At 37.2% G+C, this 21,996-nt stretch overlaps 1 protein-coding gene across 5 annotated transcripts in view; it reads left to right on the top strand.

Moving 5' to 3' along the window:
• MROH8 (maestro heat like repeat family member 8) overlaps positions 1-21,996 on the top strand; it is a 65,524-nt gene that overhangs the window by 21,492 nt on the left and 22,036 nt on the right. For all 5 annotated transcript variants that reach the window (XM_072631508.1, XM_072631510.1, XM_072631509.1 and 2 more), the window contains 5 exons: positions 1,256-1,335; positions 1,924-2,068; positions 2,333-2,428; positions 17,767-17,871; positions 20,828-20,963. In XM_072631508.1, coding sequence (XP_072487609.1) covers positions 1,256-1,335; positions 1,924-2,068; positions 2,333-2,428; positions 17,767-17,871; positions 20,828-20,963 — 562 coding nt within the window. The remainder of the gene's footprint in view (positions 1-1,255; positions 1,336-1,923; positions 2,069-2,332; positions 2,429-17,766; positions 17,872-20,827; positions 20,964-21,996) is intronic.

Raw genomic sequence — 21,996 nt, 5'->3', positions numbered from 1 at the left:
AGAAGTCAGGCAATCTGATATAGGTTATACGTGTGTAATGTGTAAAACATATTTCCATTTTAATCATTTTGTGGAAGAAAACTCAAACAAAAAAACCCAAAAATGCAACAACAAAAAACCACAAACAAAACAAAGGGAAAAATAGTATGCTTCAATCTGCATTCAGACTCTATCAGTTCTTTCTCTGGAGTATTAGCATTTTTCATCGTAAGTCCTTTCAGATTGTTTTACATCTTTGTATTGCTGAGAATAGCTAAGTCATTCACAATTGATCATTGTACAGTGTTTTTCTGGTTCTTTGTGTCAGTTCATGTAAATCTGTAGGTTTTTCTGAAATCTCCCTGTTCTTCATATAGCACAGTAGAATTCCATTACTATCATATACCACAAACTGTCAATAATCACCTGAAAAATGTTGAAAATCACTATAGTCAAAAGAAAAATGCAAATTATAATAAGCATGAAGTATCTGTCACTTCATTTCTATCAAGATAGTAAAAATTGGAAAAGACGAGAAAACACATTGATGAAGGGGCTGTCATAAAACAGGCACACTAATTTACTGTTGGTGGAGCTGTGAATTTTGGAAAATAATTTGGAATTATGCAAGCCAGGAAAGTTACTGAATATCTTCTCACCTAGAGATTTCTCTACTATGACTACATACTATTTTTGTTATCAAGAAAAGACCCACATATACCAAAAAAAATTGTAATACTAAAAGCATAACATCCTGGTAACTAGGAAGAGAGAATATTTGTGAGAACAGAAAGAAATATTTGTGATCCACAGTTGGGAAGTGGCTTAACAAATTACAGTAAATGAATGTAGTGAAATTTTGCCACTACACTGTAAGGAATTATAAATATTTAGAATTTAAGAGCTCAAAGAACAAAATACAGAGCAGGTACAGTATAAATAATGAGATTATGGAAAGAATAAAAGTCTGGTCAAATACAAAGTCATTGTTAAAAAACAAGCTATCAAAGTTAAAGGACATATCCCCTTTTTGTTAGCAATTTATAAACTAACTCTTTTACAACGTACTTGGACACAAGGAGAGAGAAAGTATGGTTAAGGTATTTCTTGGTAAGTATCTCTTGTGTCAAAACAAAATCTATCAGTAAATATGAAAAGTTTCTTTAAATACCTACTCTATATCTCTCCCTCTTTTAGCTACCGATTTTACACTTAGTATGTTTTCTCACAAGTTGAAGACACGTGATTCTCTTGGCTTGTTTCACTCTCATTTCAGATGCTCATGCAACAAGAGCCCCTTCACTCTCTCTTCAGTCCTGTTCGCCAGGAAGTCTTCATAGCCATCACTGACCTGAGGTGACTCAGCAGAACATCTTCTTCATAGTGTGTTTTCATTTGTGATCAAAGTCACAGCCAATTGACTTGAACTAGTAATTTTGATGCCTAATTGCTATTTATGGAAGAAAGAGTAAGAAATATTCGTTCATTTGGTAATAGGTCTTTGATTTCATTTAAGGTATCCCTGTAATCAATTCAAAGAAATTTAGGATTTTAAGGGACATTCAGTTACTGTAGAACTCCAAAGTCACTGGGAACATAGACCCTTTTATTATGTCCCCAGCCAGTGTGCTGACTTGTTTACTACCAATGTAGGTCATATCCAACAAACATGCATAACAGTTAGGCACTGAAAATATGGATGAAATGAAGCTGAGTGCCACACCACTCTTTTTTCAGAAAGGCAGAGTTGGAAATCTTTCAGCCTTTTAATAAATGTTTAGAAAGGCTAGAATAAGCTAGTACACTTCTATATTTCTTCCATCAGAATAATAAACCAATTATCCCACTTTTTTGTCACTTTACTACATGTTATATTTAAATTGTACATTCTCTCACCTTTCCTACTCTTCTTTCTTATCAAATCTGGTATTTGTCTCTTCCTAGTTACCAGGATGTTGGTTTATTGCCTGGGCCTGAAGATAGATCTGATTTATTCAATATTCTCATTAAAAGCATTATAACCTTGCCCTCCATGAAGACTTTAAATATACTTCAAACAGTTATGCCAATTGGACAATGCAACACAGAGGTAATTATCTGTTTTGTCTTAATAACCTGTAAAACTCTTCTGAATCTCAATGGTGACGTCTCCTGTATTTTATCTTTTAGATAGAACCAGATGATATTTAGAGCCAATTTGTTAAATAAAATGAGTAATTAAGCTGAAGAGTATGTATCTTAGTTAAGAGTGAGGTGTGATTATAAATTAATGATGAAATGACAGTTGCATACTGGATATTCAAAAACTGGATCCTCTTGGGTCTGGTGTAATACTAACTTTGTAACTTTTCAGTCTCTCTACAGGCAGACATTTCAGGCATTCTGCGAAATGCTTCAATGTTTGGTGATGCGAGACCCACATTTAGAAATTTTTGATCAAATTTTGGAGGTAAAAATGATTTTGGGGGAGTGGTAGAAAATTGTTTTTTTAGTAGAAGATAAAAAAATTAAAGAATCATACTACTTGTCACCAGGATTGTTGGGATTTTATCAGGAGTGTTACCTTTATGAGTAAACAAAAAAGCTCCAGAAATGTGATTTAGGGTACTAAAAGCTTGCTGTCTCCAAAACATTTCTTATATCTACTTGATGCAGGTCTGAAATTCCATTTTTAAGGATTTGTTTAATTAGGTTAAGGCTTTTGCCTCCAGGACCCTCTTTTAAAATGGAAATACTCTTGAGTTATTTCACAAATAAACTATCTGCATCTAACTGTCTTCTAGTTGAGAGCAGGACACTGGCAATCCAAGACCTTTAGAAATGGCCCAAACTAGCTTATTCCTTTATTCTCTTGTTTACATACCCTACCATACTATGCATACTGCGAACAAATTAGATGACTTATTCTTCCCTTTCCCTCCACCTGGAATCTGCAGCAACAATACCCTCACCACCACCCCTCCCATATTTCTTAAAATTAAACCCACTCTTATTTAATACCTATATCAAATGCCACCTTTTCTAGAAATGAACTCTTAGAACCCCAGATGGAAATGAACACTCTTTGCCAGTTACATAAAAGTCTTTATTATAGGTATTTATGTCAATTATTATAGATATTTATGTCAATATCTTACCTCCATTATAAATTTCTGGAGATTAGGAACCAGATTTTATTCAAATTTGCATCCCCTGCAACACTTAATATATAGGCTATGACTGAAAAATAATATTGATTGATTGCCTGAATGAATGAAAGATGATTTTGGAGCATGACGTAACTCTCCAAGGAGAATATACCTGATTGGGTGCCTCTGGACAGCCAGGGTACAACCAGAGACAAGTTAACTGGAAAGTAGGGACACAGAAAGGGGAGGTAAAAGGATAGCCACCAAAGACAAAACTCACTTTTGATCACAAAATGAGTTCCCTTTTCATAATCCTGGCAACCAGATGTATGTAGAAAAAATCCCCTGTTAAAAGAGAATTTTTAGCCCTCTTTAAGATAGAGGGGAAAAGGCCCACGTTTACTGTTCCCTTGGGGCAGCAGGGCTGTGTAGTCAGGCTGGTGGCATGACATGTGTGTGTCTCCTCCTATGTCCCTCAACAAACAACCAAGAAAAACACCAAAAGAAGGCAAATGTCTTTCAAAAATCCACCCAAAAACCTATCCAAATAGAAAATAAGAGTCTGACACAGCACCTTATTACGAGCTCAAGTCCAGATATAATGCAGAGAGAAAAAGAAACAAGGCAGAATTGCCCAGTAGATGACCTCAGACAGATAAATGACACATTCGAAGAAATTGAACCAGAATTCACCCTGGTTAAAAAAGAATCCACAAGGCCAAATAGGAGAACATGAAGATGCACATTTTGGTTTTGGTGCTGCCTCTCTTCCAGAGAATTGCAGGATCACAATTTAGAGTTGGAAAGGATGTCAGTGGCCATCTAATCTATCCCATTCCGCAAAAGAAATCCTCACAATATCTGACAAGTAGTTATCTAGCTTCTGCTTGAAGACCACTAATGAGTGAGAACTCCCTTCCTGATCTACTTTTGGATAGTTTTTTAGTTGTTTTTTTTTCCTGACCTCAGCTAAATTTGCTTTTTTGTAACTTCCACCTGTTGCCTCTTCTTCTGCCCTCGAACCAGATAAAGCCGGCTGAATCCCTCTTCCACATGACAGCTCTTCAAATACTTGAAACCATTTGTCATATTTCCCCCTACCAAAAACCTCAGGTTTCTGTTCTCTAGCCTGTGGCCTCTTTACCATTCTCCTGATAGTACATGGACTCCAGACTTTTCACCATCCTGGTTGCCCTCCTTTGGAGCAACTTATTAATACACTTCTTCACCTCTGGTGTCCACATACTCTGGAAGTGGTCTGACCAGGCTGAAATGAGAGGGATTGTCACATCCTTATTACTAGACACTATGCCTCTCTTAATGGAGTCCAAGATCATCTTAGATTTTTGGCTTCTATATCACACTGCTGAGTTACCTTGACCTGGCAGTCTACTAAAACACCTAGATCTCTTTTGTATCCCCAGCAAAACTGCTGTTAAACTATGCCTTTTTCACTTGGTACCTGTGAAGATGATTTTTTGAACTTAAAGGTAAAACTTTATATTTTCTTATTTTAATTTTTTAGTTTAATTTTGACTTACTAGATTCAGCCCAATGCTCTATCTAGCCTGTTAAAATATTTTTTTGAATCCTGATTGCCTTCAGTTGTCTTAGCTATCTAAGCTTTGTGTCATTTGCATTTGACAAATATGCCATTTATGACTTTATCTAAGTTACTGATAAAAGTCTTAAGCATAAAACTAGGCACAGATGCTTGAGGTACTCTACTGTACACCTCCAGTAACCTAACATTGAACAATAAATGATTATCTTTTATTTTAGTCATTCAGCTCATTCTGAATCCTTCTAATTGTATTATCATGTAGTCTGCATCTCTCCATCTCCTCCACGACAATAAAATTCTTTATCAAATGCTTTGCTGAAATCTGTATCTCCTTCATTCCCTTGATCTCCTAAGGTAGTAACCTTTTCATAAAAGGAAATAAAGCTAGTCTCTCATCTCCCATCTCCATACCTTTGCACTGGTTATACTTTGTACCTAGAATTTATTCCCTCATTACCTCTTAGAGGTATTTCCTTTAAGACATAGCTCAAACATCCCTTTCCTGATTCCCACAACATGCACAACTTCTAATGCTCTTTCTCCCTCCCTACATTCTATTTAACTACCCTGTATTTGCTTTGTATTCTAATTAGTACAGAGTTTTATATGTACATGTTATTTTCCACAATAGAAAAGTTCTTTGAGAATGGGGGTTGTTTTGGTTTTTGTCTTTATGTCCTCAGCACCTAGCATGGTGCCTTGTCTATATTTGGTGCATAATAAATGTTTATTGACTTGTTCCAGATGAAACCAAGCTGTGTCTTTGTAAGTGAACATTTCTTTAATGATCCATTCTAGAATTTTTCACAGGATTGGAAGAATTCCTTGTAAAGAAGCAAAGTTCACTGGCCAGTAGTTGATAGACTCAGTTCTCCCTTTTTGAAAATTGTGATATTTGCCCTGCTCTAGTCTTCTAACACCCCTTCTTTTCTTTCAGTCTTTCAAATATCATTGACAATAACTCAGCATTATTACATCCATCAGTTCTTTCAGTACCTGAGGGCGTAGTTCATCTCAGCTTGAGTGACTTGAGCTCGTCAAGCGCAACTAGATGCTCTTTTAAAAAAAAAGTTTTTAAAAAAATTATTATGAATATGGCAAACATTAACGAACATGGATATTTCTCTATATAAAAAAGAATGGAAAAAAGGACTACATATAAAACTGTGAATCTCCACGACCACTTTTTTTTTAAAAAGTACATTTCAAATTTCACGTTAGTTCCAATACAGATCTTCTTATCTCTGTTCCCTTCTGAACTTTCTTCTACTCTCTTGTGTATTTTAAAAATAATTCTCATTCAATGATACTTTTGTTCCTTTTTTGGTGTCATTATCACTACCCTCTCCACCTTACCCCAAATATCTCCTCTATCCCTCAAAATAAAAGCCCTGGACAACTAATCTACATGTTGAATGTTCCTGAAGATGTGTCTCATTCAATTAGGTGCCCCCAAGCATCAGTCTTATCCTTTGAGCTTCCTCTTTCCCCTTATATCATTTAAAAAACTAATTTTTTTTTATCCTTAGCAAATCTCAGTTCGTTCTGAGTTTTAACACTCCTGACACTATTTATATAGGACTGTGCAATACTCTTATGTTCATCCTCTGAAACCTGCCCTTATTTCCATCATCTGTACATTTCTCTTTTAAGTTTAAATTGGTTGGTGAGTTCCCTGTTTATCCACATTCATTCTTTTACACAATTCCCTATTTCCCTTCTCTTTGAAATTATTTCCCTTTGTGCCTTTAGAATTTCATTTTGAGAGTTTTCCCTCCCTACTGGGCTAACTTCCCTTGAAGGGTTTTAATTTGTGGAATCCTACCTACCCTCCCCCTGAACCATTTAAATTTGCTTTCTAAAATCTAGATTACATATCAGACTGTGCCCAGACTTTCTGTGTTATGAATTCTAGGAGAGGGTTGTCACTTCTCCACAATATTCTCACCGTTGATATGCTAGCAGGTAGTTCATCTGTATTAGTGATAACAAGATCTAGGGCTAGGAACTTCCAGGAGCTGAGATGGTGGAGTGATCAGTAATTGCTATCTCCCTTCCCTTGTTGACCTTGATGAGCCCAGAGAATATCTCCCCAGAAAAATCCTGAAACAGTGGGAGCAGCAGAAGGAGTAAACAGTCTCTTAGCCCATGAGGCTAGGAAAATCACTAAGGAGGGTCCCTTTTGCTGTGCCTGAAGAGGATCAGTGCAGTACCAGAGCTGTCCCAGACTGCCCAACCTCAGTAAACTGAGAGAAGATCCTGAGCCCCAGAGGGGTAAAACCCACAACCGCCAACACCAGGACCCTAGGCATGCCTCAGCACCCAAGGGGAATCGGGAAGACACTAGCACAGACAGGATCACCAACCACTGAGCTTGCCTATGCAGCAGAGGAGACCTCCTGTAGTCAGACCACCCCTTCCCCACACTTAATGCAGCTAGCTCCAGGGTAATTACAGGGAAACCCAGAAAGACTTCACCTGGCCTCTGCGTTCCCACACCAGCCAGCTTAGCACCAGATGAGCTACAGCATTTTAGCTTCTAGCTGAAAAAACCAGAGACCACAACATATAAAACCTCAAGTTTTAGGCACAAGAACTGTGGGACAAGAAGCAGAGATCTACTTTAAAAGCCAGGAAAAGGGTGATCATCATGAGTAAGAAGCAAAGCAAAAAAGAAAAGACTATAGAATCTTTCTTTGGGGACAAGGACCAAAACACGATTACCAAAAGAAGTCAGCATTGAGACTATATGCCTATCTGAAACTTCAGAAGGGAATATGAACTGGTCGGAAGCACAAAGAGCATTCTTGGAAGAGCTCAGGAAGGATTTAAAAAGCCAAATCAGAGAAATAGAAGAAAAACTGAGCAATGATTTAACAAATATGAAAAAGAGAATGAGATCCAGGATAGAATTTCTCCTAGATTGTTCCTCAACTTTTTGAAGGATGAAATTATCATTAAGGTAATGCAGGAAGTTATTAGTTACTTTGCTAGAGAAGACTAAATCTAGTAGATATCTTAGATGATTAAAGGTTCTTGTCACTACTATATAGTACATCTATTGAGAACTGTTCATCTTTTCCTCTTTCGGCTCATGTGGTCTTAATACATTCAGTACACTTTACTGACAAAATTGTTCCTGTTCCTCTCTCCACTAATCTGTATTCAAATGCTTCCAGCTTCCAGGTCCTGGATTTCCTCACATGAATGTATCTTCTTAATATAGGATGCTATCTCATTATTTCCCTTCTACCTCACCTTCTTTTGAATAAAGTCTTTCCATTCAGAACCATATTTTAATAATAGGGTTCATTCTGCTAAGTCTCAATGATACTATGAGATTAAATTTGCCTTTTTGCTTTAGCACTTCTGGTTCTTCTTACTTGTTGACTAAACTCTTTACATTTTATATGAAGATTTGAGTCCATGGATTTTACACTGGTCTCTTTCTTGGATTTTGTTTCCTATGAATTTTGGGGTACCTCAACTTTTAATCTTTTCTGCTTGTTATAGTATTCTTTATGGTTTCTAGTTTGGTGTAATTTTTATATATTTATATCCCCACATCTTTTTTTAGCTTGATTTTTAAGATTTGATTGGATTTGTAAGAGCACATCCTTATCAACATTTGTTAGATGCACTGCATTGTTGGATAAGAGTCTTATCCCTATTAGCTAAGGTCCAGATATACACATCTGATTCCCAGACATCACTTTAGCCATCAATTCACACCCCAAATCAATTTTTCTCTTCTGCATTACTGGTGAGTAGGCAGCTTTGGGGGAAAAATATTTATGTTCCTTTGGTCTTCAGTTGCCTATCCAAGACTTTGTATTGTTTGACCATAGTTAAAATGTAAGCTCCTTCTGTGTTTACATGAATCACTAGGGGTGGATAGTAGTAGATTTGACTCAGTCAGGCTTGGTAGTTTATCTTTTATATCTTGGATAAATACCCCAAGAAGACAACAGATCTCTATTGTTGTTATAAGGTTGGCAAATAGCTGCCTTGGTATCTTTGAGCAGGTAGTCATCAACCACCACTTTCTTTTTTTGTGTGGCATCTTTATCATTATTTCAAATATGCTTCCTCAGTAGAGTAGCCAGCTCCCTCCTTTTTTTCAGAAAAAACTTCAAATTTATTTTTCCCTTTGACATACAGGGAGATAGCTGTCAAGCAGTTTAAAATCCAGCCAAGGGGGTTTGAAGTGATTGAATACAATCTTTCAGTCAGCTACCAGGTGATACTTTGCTTGAACAATGCCTTTCAGTGATAGCTAGTTCATTTCCCCTTTCATTTTGGCTGCTGAAAGTGACTTTTTCCCCATGTGTGTCACAACTTACATACTTGAATACTTTTTTTTGAAAATATTTAAAATTTATTTATTTTTAGTTTTCAACATTCATTTCCACAAGATTTTGAGTTCCAGATTTTCTCCCTATCTCTCCCCTACACCTACCACAAGACAGCATGCATTCTGATTATCCCTTCCCCCAGTCTGTTCTCCCTTCTGTCACACTCCTCCCTTCTCTTATCCCCATCCCCTTTATTTTCTTGTAGGGCTAGATAGATTTCTATACCCCACTGCCTGTATATATTATTTCTCAGTTACATGTAAAAACAATTTTTAACATTCATTTTTAAAACTTTAAGTTCTAACTTCTCTCCCTTCCTCCCTCACCACCCATCCCCACTGAGAAGGCAAGCAATTTGATATATGTTATACATGTGTAGTTATGCAGAAGCCTTCCATAAAAGTCATGCTGTGAAAGACTGACTATATTTCCCTTCATCCTATCCTGACCCCCATTTATTCTATTCTCTCTTTTGACTCTATCCCTCCTTAAAAGTGTTTACTTCTAATTATTCCCTCCTCCCATTGCCCTCCCTTCTACCATTCCCCCCAACCCCGTTTATCCCCTCCTTTCCTGTAGTGTAAGATAGATTTTCATAGCAAATTGAGTGTGCATGTAATTCCCTCCTTAAGCCAAATGTGATGAAAGTAAGGTTCATTTTTTTCCCTCTCACCTCCCCTCTTCTCCTCCATTAAAAAAGCTTTTTCTTGCCTCTTTTATGTGAGAGATAATTTGCCCCATTCTATTTCTCCCTTTCTCCTCCCAATATATTCCTCTCTCATCCCTTAATTTTTTTAGATATCATCCCTTCCTATTCAACTCACCTTGAGCCTTCTATCTGTATGGATATAATCACTCCAACTACCCAAATACTGAGAAAAGTTTCAAGAGTTACAAATATTATCTTTCCATGTAGAAATGTAAACAGTTCAACTTTAGTAAGTCCCTTATGATTTCTCTTTCCTGTTTATCTTTTTTATGCTTCTCTTGATTCTTGTGTTTGAAAGTCAAATTTTCTATTCAGCTCTGGTCTTTTCGTCAAGAATACTTGAAAGTTCTCTATTTCACTGAATGACTGTTTTTTCCCCTGAAGTATTATACTCAGTTTTGCTGGATAGGTGATTCTTGGTTTTAATCCTAGTTCCTTTGACTTCTGGATTATCGTATTCCAAGTCCTTCAGTCTTTTAATGTAGAAGCTGCTAGATCTTGTGTAATCCTGATTGTATTTCCACAATATTGAAAATGTTTCTTTCTGGCTGCTTGCAGTAGTTTCTCCTTGACCTGGGAACTCTGGAATTTGGCCACAACATTCCTAGGAGTTTTCCTTTTGGGATCTCTTTTAGGAGGTGATTGGTGAATTCTTTCAGTATCGATTTTACCCTCTGATTCTAGAATATCAGTGCAGTTTTCCTTGATAATTTCTTGAAAGATGATGTCTAAGCTCTTTTTTTGATCATGGCTTTCAGGTAAACCAATAATTTTTAAGTTATCTTTCCAAGATCTATTTTCCAGGTCAGTTGTTTGTCCAATGAGATATTTCACATTGTCTGCTATTTTTTTTTCATTCCTTTGGTTTTGTTTTACAATTTCTTGATTTTTTGTAAAGTAATTAGCTTCCATCTGATCCATTCTAATCTTTTCTTCAGTGAGCTTTTGGATCTCTTTTTCCATCTGGCAAATTCTGCTTTCTAAGGCATTCTTCTCTTCATTGTCCTTTTGGATCTCTTTTGTCATTTGGGTTAGTCTTATTAGTGTTATTTTCTTCAATGTTTTTTTGGGTCTCTTTTAGCAAGCAGTTGGCTCATTTTTCATAATTTTCTTGCATCACTCTCATTTCTCTCCTCAATTTTTGCTCTGCTTCTTTTGCTTGATTTTCAAAATCCTTTTTGAACTCTTCCATGGCCTGAGACCAATTCATATTTTGCTTGGAGGATTTGGATGGAGGAGCTTTGACTTTGCTGTCTTCTGTTTGCATGTTTTGGTCTTCCTTGTCACCAAAGTAAGATTCTATAGTCTGATTCTTCCGATTTTTGCTCATTTCCCCAGGCATTTACTTTGACTTTTGAGCTCTTTGTCAAGGTAGATCTCTGCTTCTAATAGGGGTGGGGTATGTAATATCAGCTGCTGATTCCTCCACAATCTATGGGCCTAGAGCTCCAGAAACAGTGACTGCAGCTGCCCATGCAGTGCTGTGGCTCCTGAAGATTCCTCTGTCCCCTTCACCCTCCACTGCCCTGGAGCTGGGCCCAAACCACTCCACTCTCCCACACTGGTCCCACAGGCTTTTTCCACTGACCTTCAAATTTGTCCTCAGGGTTTTGGGGTTGGGAAATCTTTCACCTGCCACAGGTGCCTGAGATTCTGTCCCCCACCCCAAGCCTACTCAGTTCTCCTCTGTGCTGGTGTGGTCCATGCTGGACTGTGATAGACACTTCCTGGAGACCTTCCAAGACATCTTGTGCTGGAGATTTGCTTCACCCCATCATTCTGTGGATTCTGAAACTCCAGAATTTATTTAGAACCATTTTTTACAGGTATTTGGCTGGGCTTGGTAGGGAGCACTCTAGAAAGTCCTTGCTGTTACTCAACCCCTCCATACTTGAATACTTAAAAAACAAAATAGTAATTACTTCAATTATCTTGGCTCAGATTCTATTCATTAGAATAATTATCTCTCTCCCACAATTTCTTTACCTCCCTGTATCCAACCAATTAAGGCTTACAACATATATGTAATTACAGTATGGTATAAGTGAAATTAAAAATTAAAGTAAAATAAACATACTCTGCTACTCCCTGCATAGGGACTATCCACTCCAACTTATTACCCTTATTTACCCAATGTTAAGATATGGTCTACTCCTCTTCTCCCTTCTCCCTGCCCCCATTCTTCTGTGCTAGAGTATCTCAGTTCATGGAATATTGGAGAGGTGGAAGACATGGGTACTCTCCCTCAAGGACAGAGAAAAGTAAAGAAGCAGAGCCTCTCAGAGATCAAACAGAGTCTAGCCAAATGCTAGGAAGAACACAGCATAGCTATTTTCAGTTCTCAGCAAGTTCTGGACAACAAATGATTGTGATGGCATCTTTTCCTCCTAAGGCTACTTTGTTATCATCTCAGATTCACCAGGAGGTCTCCAAAGGGGTAAATTATAGCTATTCTCTTTTTAGAGTATCCTTTGTAGTAGGTGATATGGGAAAGATTACTCCTACACAGACCACTACCACCTCTCCAAACAGGGAAGTTTAAGAACCTAGTACTTTATCCTTTCTGAATTGCCTAGGCCTTTGAAAAATCCAGAGCGGGTGAGACAATGAAACAAAATTCCTTTGGATTAAGTTTAAAATCTTGCAAAAAAAACCCAAAACAGTTGTTAAAACAATTTCAAGAAGAAATAATGAAGAAAATTATCAATATGGGGAATATAATATAAAATCTGAATGAATCAAGAGAATGAATTCACAATAGACTACTTCAGTGGAAAGTAGAGGTATTGCCTCTGCAGATTAATTGGAAAAAATAACAGGAGTAGAAATCACTGAATTATTCAAACAATTGGAAAACATATAGAATTAAGATTAATATTCATAAGTCTCAGGGCAATATGTGGTCCACTACCCAAATTGGCCTCAATTTAGCTTTAAAAGTTATTAATGATTAAGAGCATCTGTCGCTTCTGCTTTCACTCAGATATTTCTGTGGACATCTTAGGGTCTGGCTTGTTTTGACTCACCTCTAGGGAGAGTCCCTGAAAGCAAAATGCTTCCAATCTGCATTTAAACATAGAAAAGTTAAAACAGTAAAGAGCAGAGATGGACTGGTTAGCAGTTCATCAGACAATTCTTATTGCCTTTATTTAAAAAAAGAGAATAAGAAATAGTCATAGTCCAACTTCTTGGTGAGGGCTGTTTATTATTATTCGTCCCTTAGAATAGTTTGGTCTTAGTCTCTGCTAGAGCTTCATAGTAACAGCATGTGAAGCATTAAAAGAAGTCAGTATTGTTGGACTGATAGACAGCTCAGTGAAGGGCTTCCTCAGTGCTGAGTATTTTCTCTCTTCCCCTGGAATCTGATCACTTCCCTCACTGCTGCTAGCATCCCAACTTCCATGGCTCCATTTCTCTCAGATCCCATACTCACAGCTTTGTGGCCTTTGTCCAGTCCTAACCAATCCCCTAGTGCTTGTCCTCAGACTTGCCTCTTTGAAGGGCCTCTGGAGGAGAGTGACTTTTATTTTCATCTTTGTATTCTGTAGCATGGCACCTGGCACAAGTGAGTAATTAATAAATGCTCGTTGAGGTGAATTGGAGTTGCCCCAGAAGGTTTTCCGTTCCCATAATAAGCTCAGCATCACTTGTTCTTTTGCAGTGATTTGCTGCTACTCTTCTTCATCCCCACCTCTATACCTGCTGTGTACTCTCTGGACCAAGTGTTGGAGTTCTTTGAAAAACATTCTTGGGATGCTTTTTGTTTTTTTGTACCACCATCACTTTCCAATAAGAAAAACCCCTTCCCCCAACAGAATCCCCTCTCATACCAAAGAAGAATTGTTAAACAAAATAAGCCATTGTAGCAATTACAATTGTAATAGCCTATACGAATATTGTCTGTACTGCTTTATGAATAGGAGAGATGTGTATTCCATCATTAATTCTCTGAAATGAAGAATTAACATTATTTTCCATCTATTATATTTCTTTTAGAATGAAATTATCTGGGCCAACATACTTTGGGACTACATTTAAAACTCTTTTAATTATGTCAGTAGCACTGTTTATGGGCACATAAAATAGTAGCTAAAGTGGGCAAAACCCAACTTGCTATTCTAAATCAAAGGTCCCAGTTCTTACTCCCAGCCATATTTAAAGAAATTCAATTTCGTTACCTCTCCTCTACCTCAGGGTACAGGTAGTGTTCCCCATACTCCTCCCCTTTAGTTAGTATCTTCCACTGAGGCTTTTTGAAGCTGGAAGAAAATGCTCATTGCCTTTACATGTGCCTTGTGATTCCTCTCTTTCCCTCTGGTGACAAAGCCTCAAGAATGTACTAGAAACACCAGAGAGAAAAGAAGGGGATGAGCAACTTTTCTCTTAATGGCATATACTTAGTTTTGCAGTATCTATAATTTTGCAAATCAGATTGGTTTTTCTTACTGTTTGGTTTACAGTATCACATTCTAGACTCTTCATTCTCTTCATTGTTGAGCCTTCTTGTGAAATTCATGGTATTTTCCCCCCAATTTTTAAACATTTTTATTTTCAAGTTTTGAGTTCCAAATTCTATCCCTCCTTTTCCCATCCCTCCCACCGCTGTCCCCTCCTCTCTCCCTAACATGGTAAGCAATCAAATATAGGTTATACATGTGCAATTGTTGTAGTATTTTCTTACACATGAATTGCTTCATCTTGGCTTACTTATAATATCCTTTCACATGTACGCTCTAAAATTTCATGACCCCATTTCTAGGTGATTTAAATTTCTTGTTCCTTTATGTTGGCATCCTAAAGAATATATTGATTTATCTTCTATCCTGTGTTTTCAGTACTTCAGAGAAATTTTCTTTTTAAAAAAATGTATTTATATAGTTTTCAGCATTCACTTCCATAAGTTTTAAATTTTCTGCCCTTTCTTTCCCCAAGACAACATGCAATATGACATGAGCAATTTTCTTAAGTGGTTTTCTAGAATATGGTATTTAGACTTTGTATCTTTTTCTGGAATACCAGTCATTCTCAGATAGTCTTGCTGAGCTCTGTCCTTTAGCGCTTATTTTAGTTTGTAGTGATGTGAAGGTCTCTTACAGTTTTGTCTTTTGCAAAAATATTCCTCTGTTGCTTATTCTTTTGACACTGAATTATTTTTTTCTTCCTGTGTCATTCTACTCAGTCTACTGCTTCATTGGAACTTCCTATTGTCCGTTCTATGTCATGAGTCCTCATATCAGTCTTCTGAATTCTTCTTTCAGCAATTTTGTTTCCAATTTTACAGATATCAAAGCTTCCTTTATGTATTTTTTGTTGTTGTTTAAACCACCTTATCTGTTGTTTGGGTTTGCCACCTTCTAGTGTTGCTGCGTCCAAAGTTGTTACAGTCCTACTCTTTTATTCCAGGATTATACCTGCATTTCTTTTGCCCCATAATATTTATTTGTTACATTAGAGATCTTTTGCTTGTTCATTTCTTTAGTTATTCTGTTAGTTTTACTGTGATGTTTTTCTTTTTAGGGTTTCTTTCCATCCCATCTTTTTTCACTGTTCTTTTCTTTTATTTGGTGCTTTTGCCCCTGTTTTAAGGTGATACAGAGAAGCTGTTTAGTTACAATTAGCCATCTAGCTAGAGCTTTCTTTGGAATGGTTTTGTTAAGTTTAGGTTAATAACAGAAAGGATAAGAGTAAGAAAGTGTATATTCATTTTCAATAGAATAACTGAAGGAAAAAACCCCTAATGATTGTAAAGCTATGTAAATAACAAAACTCTCTGATTAAAAAATCTAGGAGAAAAAGGAATAACAGATTAAATCCAAAATATGTAGGGGAAAAACACTTTTTTCACTGAGACAATGGGAAGGGATTATTAGAGACACAGAGAGTTTGATTATTCGCAAATAAAAAGACTTCATACAACAAAGAGAAATCCCTCCAACATTAAAAGAAATGAACTAGAGAAATATTTACAGTCGAAATATTTGTTAAAAGTACTGACCACCAGAATCCATAAGAAATTGTTACCTGTCTTTAAAATTGGTGATGTATGTACTCCATAAGGGAGCAATAGTCAATGGAAATTAAGGGACAGTTTTCAAAGGAGAAAGTATAAACTGCACATAACCATGGGGAAAGATGCTCAGATTCCCTTACAATCTGGGAAATTCAAATCAAGGAAGTTTTATACTCAATTAGAATGGGAAAAAAATAGCAAACAATCATGAAATTTAATGTTTCCATCTCTATGCAGAAGCAGATTTTTGAATAAATTGTTGATGTGAACAGAGGATAGTGAAATCTGACAATATATAGCGAATAATGGTCACAAAACAGATCGTACCTTTTAACTCTTAGTGAACTTTGCCTTTAAATACTAAAAAATGAAAAAAGGACCTATAGAGAAAGAGTAGAGGAGATAGCCTAGGGACAGTTTTAGTGATGCTTTACAGCTACAGAATATTGGGGTTCAGGACGAGAGGAAGGTCAAAGATGCTCTTCCTCCCAAAAGGAGCTCTTGTACAGACACCATGATATAGTGGAAAGAGCCATGGGCATGGGTTTGTAGCTGTATTTGTAGCTTCTCCATGTACTAGCTCTGTGACATTGGATAAGTTACTCAATTATTACCATTAGGTTCCTCATTGTTCTATGTGGTTAATGTACCTATTATCATCTACCTCACAAGGAGTGTTGGAAGATTCAGATATGATGATATATATGGAAATGCTTTTTAAACTTTAAGGCATGATATAAGGTAGAACTGGGATATTTAAGCCTGTTGAAGAAAAGGATTAAGGAGAAATGTGATAGGTGTCTTCAGACATTTGAAGGGCTGTTGCACGAAAAAGATTAGATTTGTTTTGTTTGGCTCCAAAGCACAGAACAAGGAACAATCAGGGAGAAGAAGCAAAAAAAGGCAAAGTTATGTTGGATATAAGGAAAAACTTCCTAATGGTAGAGCTCTCCAGGATTAGAACAGCCTGTCCTGGAGATAGCAGGTTACCCATCACTTAAGCATTCAGATAACGGTAGGATGACTCCTTGTTAGGCATGTTGTGGTTGGGATTTATCTGCAGGTATGGATTGGACTACATGGTTGCTGAGGTCCCTTTCAAATCTCCAATTCTGTGATTCTGTAGTATGATTTTCTATCACTCAGGGTTGTACAGTAGTTGTGGCAATGTGGACTTAAGCCCAAGTAAAGATGCTGTAGGTGCTAGGGGTTTCTTATTTAAATGGTAGGGAGTAGTGCCTGGAATAATGAAAGGAAGCCAAGGAATACAACATTTTATAGGAACAAGAACCTCTCAACACAACCCTACCATCAGTTGCTATACATTTAGAGACTAAATCTCAAGTGAAAGAGAAAGTATTAGATCATTCAGGCTTTAAACCAACTTTCTTTCTCAAGGTAATTAGGGTAAAAGTGCATTTAAAGTGCTAATTTGAAATTACAATGAAATGGAAAATGAAATGATTATTAGTGGGGGGGAAGGGGTGGAAGGTAAAGCAAGAAGTTTTATTCCTGTGTCCTAGGCACCAAAGATCATATGAATACTTGGATTCCCATCCATTGGGGAAGTCCGTGGGAGATGATCTCACCCCAGAAAAAGCAGTAATGCTAACCTATGCTAATGTAGCATTTAGTACTTTAAGAAAGAAGTTTCACATCTCTTACCTCAGCTAATCCTCACAATGACCCTTTGAAGTAGGTGAGGAAATTATTGTTATCCCAATTTAATATATAATAAAACTGAGGCACTCACATATTTAGTAATTTGTCCAAAGTGATCCTGCTAGTTAGCTGCAGAGTTCAGGCCTCCTGGCCTGTACTCTTTGTACTATATCTCCTGTTCTAACTCTATTGCATAACTTCTCTATTCAAAAAATAATGACAGTTACAGAAGAGCATAAGGTGGGGGGAGGGGGTTCTGCCTCCTGATTTTCATGTAAATTGAATAAAGGTAATTTGGGGAATCCTTTGTCTGTCTCATTTCATTTGATTAATACACTTGTTCTTCTGTTCTCCTCCAGCACATGGAGCCATGGTTACAGTCAACAAAAGACCATGAACGAGAAAGAGCTATAGCTGGCGTGTCTCAAATGCTGGGAAGCTTATCCAGACATCTCAACTTGCAAGTAAGCAACCCTTGAATGAGGAAATGAAGTGGGTCAGAAATCATCCTCCCTTGGGGAAAATTTAATAGCATTATACTAGTTTCTTTATTTTTCTCATGGAGAAGATAAACAAGCTATATTGTATCCTTATTTGTCCACTGAAATGATACGCAAATCATACCACTTCCTTTTTTCCTCTATTCCACAGCATAAAAAGTGACCCTTTGCACTCAAGTGACTAGACTATTTCTTCTGCCTCCAGTAAATGAACTCCCTTCCTAAATCTATCTCTGACTGTTCTGAATAGAGCTGCCTTCTCTATCTTTCATCTTGGCTGCAGTTTAAGAAATCCTTCTTGGGACTCTCCCATCCACCTAATCCCTTTCCATTCAATGGAATCTTCAGAATTTCTTATAAAGGGAGTATTTTGGAAACATAGTAGAAGCACAACTCAGTACCTTAGCCTCAAAGGGACTAGAATAAAATGTATATTAAATGTGAAGCTTTAGATTCTTTCCTGTTGGCCCCCAGAGATCTGTTTCCCATTTTTCTATGACCACACCAGAAAGGGCCCTGGATATGAGCCCCAATGAGGTATTGCCTTTCTGGGGGGTGGGAAGCAATGACATGGGAATGGCCTACAGGAGTCACAGCCCCTGAAGTACCCCTGACAGATATGAGAGACAGCGTGGTGAAATGGAAAGAGTACTGATTTTGGGAGTTTGAGGATCTGTATTTCAATCCCTAATCTGCTGCTTACTAGCTGTGTGAACCTGTGTAAGCTACTAAACTATTCTGGATGTCAATTTTCTCATCTGGAAAATGGGGAGACTGGAAGAATGCTTGCTCTTCCAAGAAATTAAAAACTGTGAGCCCACCACCATGTGGTATCTTTGGCATTTGACACTCTATTGGGAAACCAACATCAGCAGAACAAGTAATTCTGTCCTTTAGGAAGACCTAGAGGGTCTATGACTGGAAGAAGGATGATCATCTAAAGACCATCTAGTGATTTAAGGCCCTTAAAAATACATGTAAATCTAGATTGTGATGGTGGGTGAACTCTAGGCTAGCTGTAGCAGAAGAAAGTTCCTTAGAAGAAACTATAAGCAGACACTGACAAACCTGGGGCTGATGATTCCTGAACAACCATAGATGAAGAATTAGATTTTAGTATTAAGAAACTCCCCAAGTGGAACTTAACCAAAATAACAAATGCTTCTCAGCAAATAAGGAAAAACTTAGATGAAAAGAGTAGTACTGTCAATACAGAACACAGAACTTTCCTTGGGCACAATCAAGCAGATAGCGAAAAAGAAGATATGACACATATTCTTCCTAAGCCTTCATCTGAAGCCCAGCACTTCCCTCATCCTGTCCATCCCTCACTTGGCTCCTTTTCAAGGTCTTCCCAGGTGATGTCTGCTCTTCTGGGCATTAATAAAGAAGAATCAACAGAATCAGAGAAGGAAGAAAAGTAAAATGGTACATTAATTGTCAGTGGTACTAGAGAACAAACACCTCCTGAAACTTATTACTTCTCAATGAAGTTCAGGCTCACAGTACATCAGACAAATATACTATTAGAAAAGATATGATGTCAGCATTAGGATTGGAATAGAGGAAGAAGATGCAGAATTGCCATGGGATTCAGAGCAATCTTTCTGCTGAACATATACCAGTGCAGGTCAAAGACTGAAAAGCTTCATATATACAAAAAAGCATTAACAGGGGCACTTTTAGTGATAGTAAAGAACTGGAAACAAAGTTGGTACTCCATCATTTGGAGAGTGGCTGAATGTACTCTGGTTTATTAATATAATGGAATGTTATTGTGCAATGAGAAACAAACACATTCAGAGAATCATAGAAAGATCTGTATGAAATCCAGCAGAAGGAAAAGTACCAAGAGAACACCACACAGGTTGATCACAACAGTAATACAACAGAACAGATTGAATTCACCGATGTAAATAGAACACTAAAATACAGCTGAATTCTTAGTAGTTGTTTAAACAAATCTTGGTCTCAGAAAAGATAATAAAGCATCAGAAAGGGAGCTGATTTAGATTTAGAGGCTTGCAGACATTGCTAGACACTAACTGTGTTGTTCTATGTTTCTTAACTTCCTATGTTTGTTTCAAGAAGAAGGCTTAATTCTCAGGTTGAAAGAAGCAGAGCAGAGGAGTATCCAGAAATGACTCATATAAAAACAAAAAAGATAAATAAAACATTTTTTAAAATTCTTGGTCTACTTTTACCTGTATGTTTGCCATATTTTCCTCTATATTTTATTTCTATTTTATTATTTTTCTGTGTAGAAGTTTTTCATTTTTAAACAAACTAGTATATCTACCTATAATTACTTCTTTTTGTTTTAATTAACTAAATTTACCCCCTGTACATTTTAGAGAAATTTATTATTCTGTCTCCTTCTATGTATTATTATAGTTTTTTCTGTCTGTACTTCATCCTGAATTTAATATGTTGTGTGTTGTGAGGTTTAGATCTAAATTTTAAATAAAAAATACTATCTTTTTTTATTTTCAAAAGAAAAGAAAATGGAGAGATTGGACTCAATGATCTCTAAGGTCCTTTTTAGCTCTAGATCCTATGGATCCTGTGACCAGAATCCTGAGATTCTAGGAAAGTAGGTGGTCAAATCCAGGCAATTTAGTTAAAGAGCAGGCTAGTAATATAAACCTCGACCAGCAAGCAAGATCAAGTGGTTATTAACAAGGGAGTGAAATGTTCATCTTAGGTCAGGAGTTCCCTGTTTTCATACTGCCTGCTGGGTATGGGTGACTCTGGGCCCACAGTTGATTATAGTCAGAGGGCTGCTAACAAAACCTGCCTTTCATTAGGATGGAATCATGTCAATTCTAATGTAAAGCTTGAAGTACAGTATCAGGAGAGTAAGTCCAAAGAGAGAGCCTGTGGCACTAACTCATTCATTTCTCTTTTCCTTCCTCATTAGCCTCCTCTGCACTTTCAAAAACTAGGAAACCTAGTGGCTCTGATGGCCTTGCTTTGTGGGGACCCAGTGGAGGAAGTGGCTCAAGAGGCAGCAGAGGGCACCTATTACCTGCTCCACATCACCCTGAGGCTGAAGTGTAAGATAAAATACCAAAATCCAGCTGGACCTCAATGATTTCTTCTCTCTAGGCAATTTAAGTGCTACTTCTCCCCACCCTCATTCTTTCTGTTGCAGGAAGCTTTAAAAAAATAAACAACAAAAAAATACAATAACTAGAGAAGAAAAAGACAAGTCAAACAGTCCCTGAATAGACATCGAACAGTGCAGTCATAGGCTGAGAAAGTCTAAGCCACCAGACTCTACATACCAACTAGCAAGATGGTACAATGGCTTAAACTATCTACATGACAATACGTTACATGAATGCTAGATTCAGTGTCACAATGCCTGTATTTGAATCCTAGCACTTTGTGACCCTAGGCAAAAATCACCTCACCTCTCTGAGCCTCACTTTCCTCATCTATAAAATGGAAATAATACTATTTTCCTTACCTGCTTCTCATGGTTGTTATAAGGAAAGTGTTTTATATACCTTAGAGGGTTCCAGAAATATGAGTTGTTGTTACTCAATTCAACAGGTATTTATTATTCATCTACTGTGTATATACGCCCTTTTTGAGTAAATTATTTCATTCTTTATATTTGCGTACACTAGCATCTAGCACATTGCAAGGAACATAGTACACACTTAATAAAAGCTAATTGTCATTGTCAAATGATTATCAGGGTCTGTGCTGGACAACTAGGGACAGAAAGATAAATATCAACAGTCCCTTCCCTTAAGGAGCTTGTTTGTTTTAGGAGAGGAAGACTCACACATACACAGCAAAGTAAATTAAATTTTGTTTTCTATACAAAAGAAAATCAAAGTCCTTTGTGGGCAAAGAGAGGCACTAGTGCCTGGGGTGGGGTGGGAGGTGGGGATCCAGCAGGGCTCAGTGTAGGAGGTAGGATTTGAGCTATGCCTTGAAGGAAGTAAGTGCACCCAAGAGGCAAATGGGAGAGCATACCAGTCTGTCCAATAGAAGAGATGTGGGAAATAGAATTTTGGGTCCTGAAGATTAGCAAGTGTATCCATTTGGATGAGACAGAGAGTACTTGAAAGGAAG

The sequence above is a fragment of the Notamacropus eugenii genome, chromosome 1 (assembly GCF_028372415.1).
Source record: "Notamacropus eugenii isolate mMacEug1 chromosome 1, mMacEug1.pri_v2, whole genome shotgun sequence".
Lineage (NCBI taxonomy): Eukaryota > Metazoa > Chordata > Mammalia > Diprotodontia > Macropodidae > Notamacropus > Notamacropus eugenii.
The sequence above is the reverse complement of the archived record's forward strand: the minus strand, read 5'-3'. Positions and strand labels throughout refer to the sequence as shown.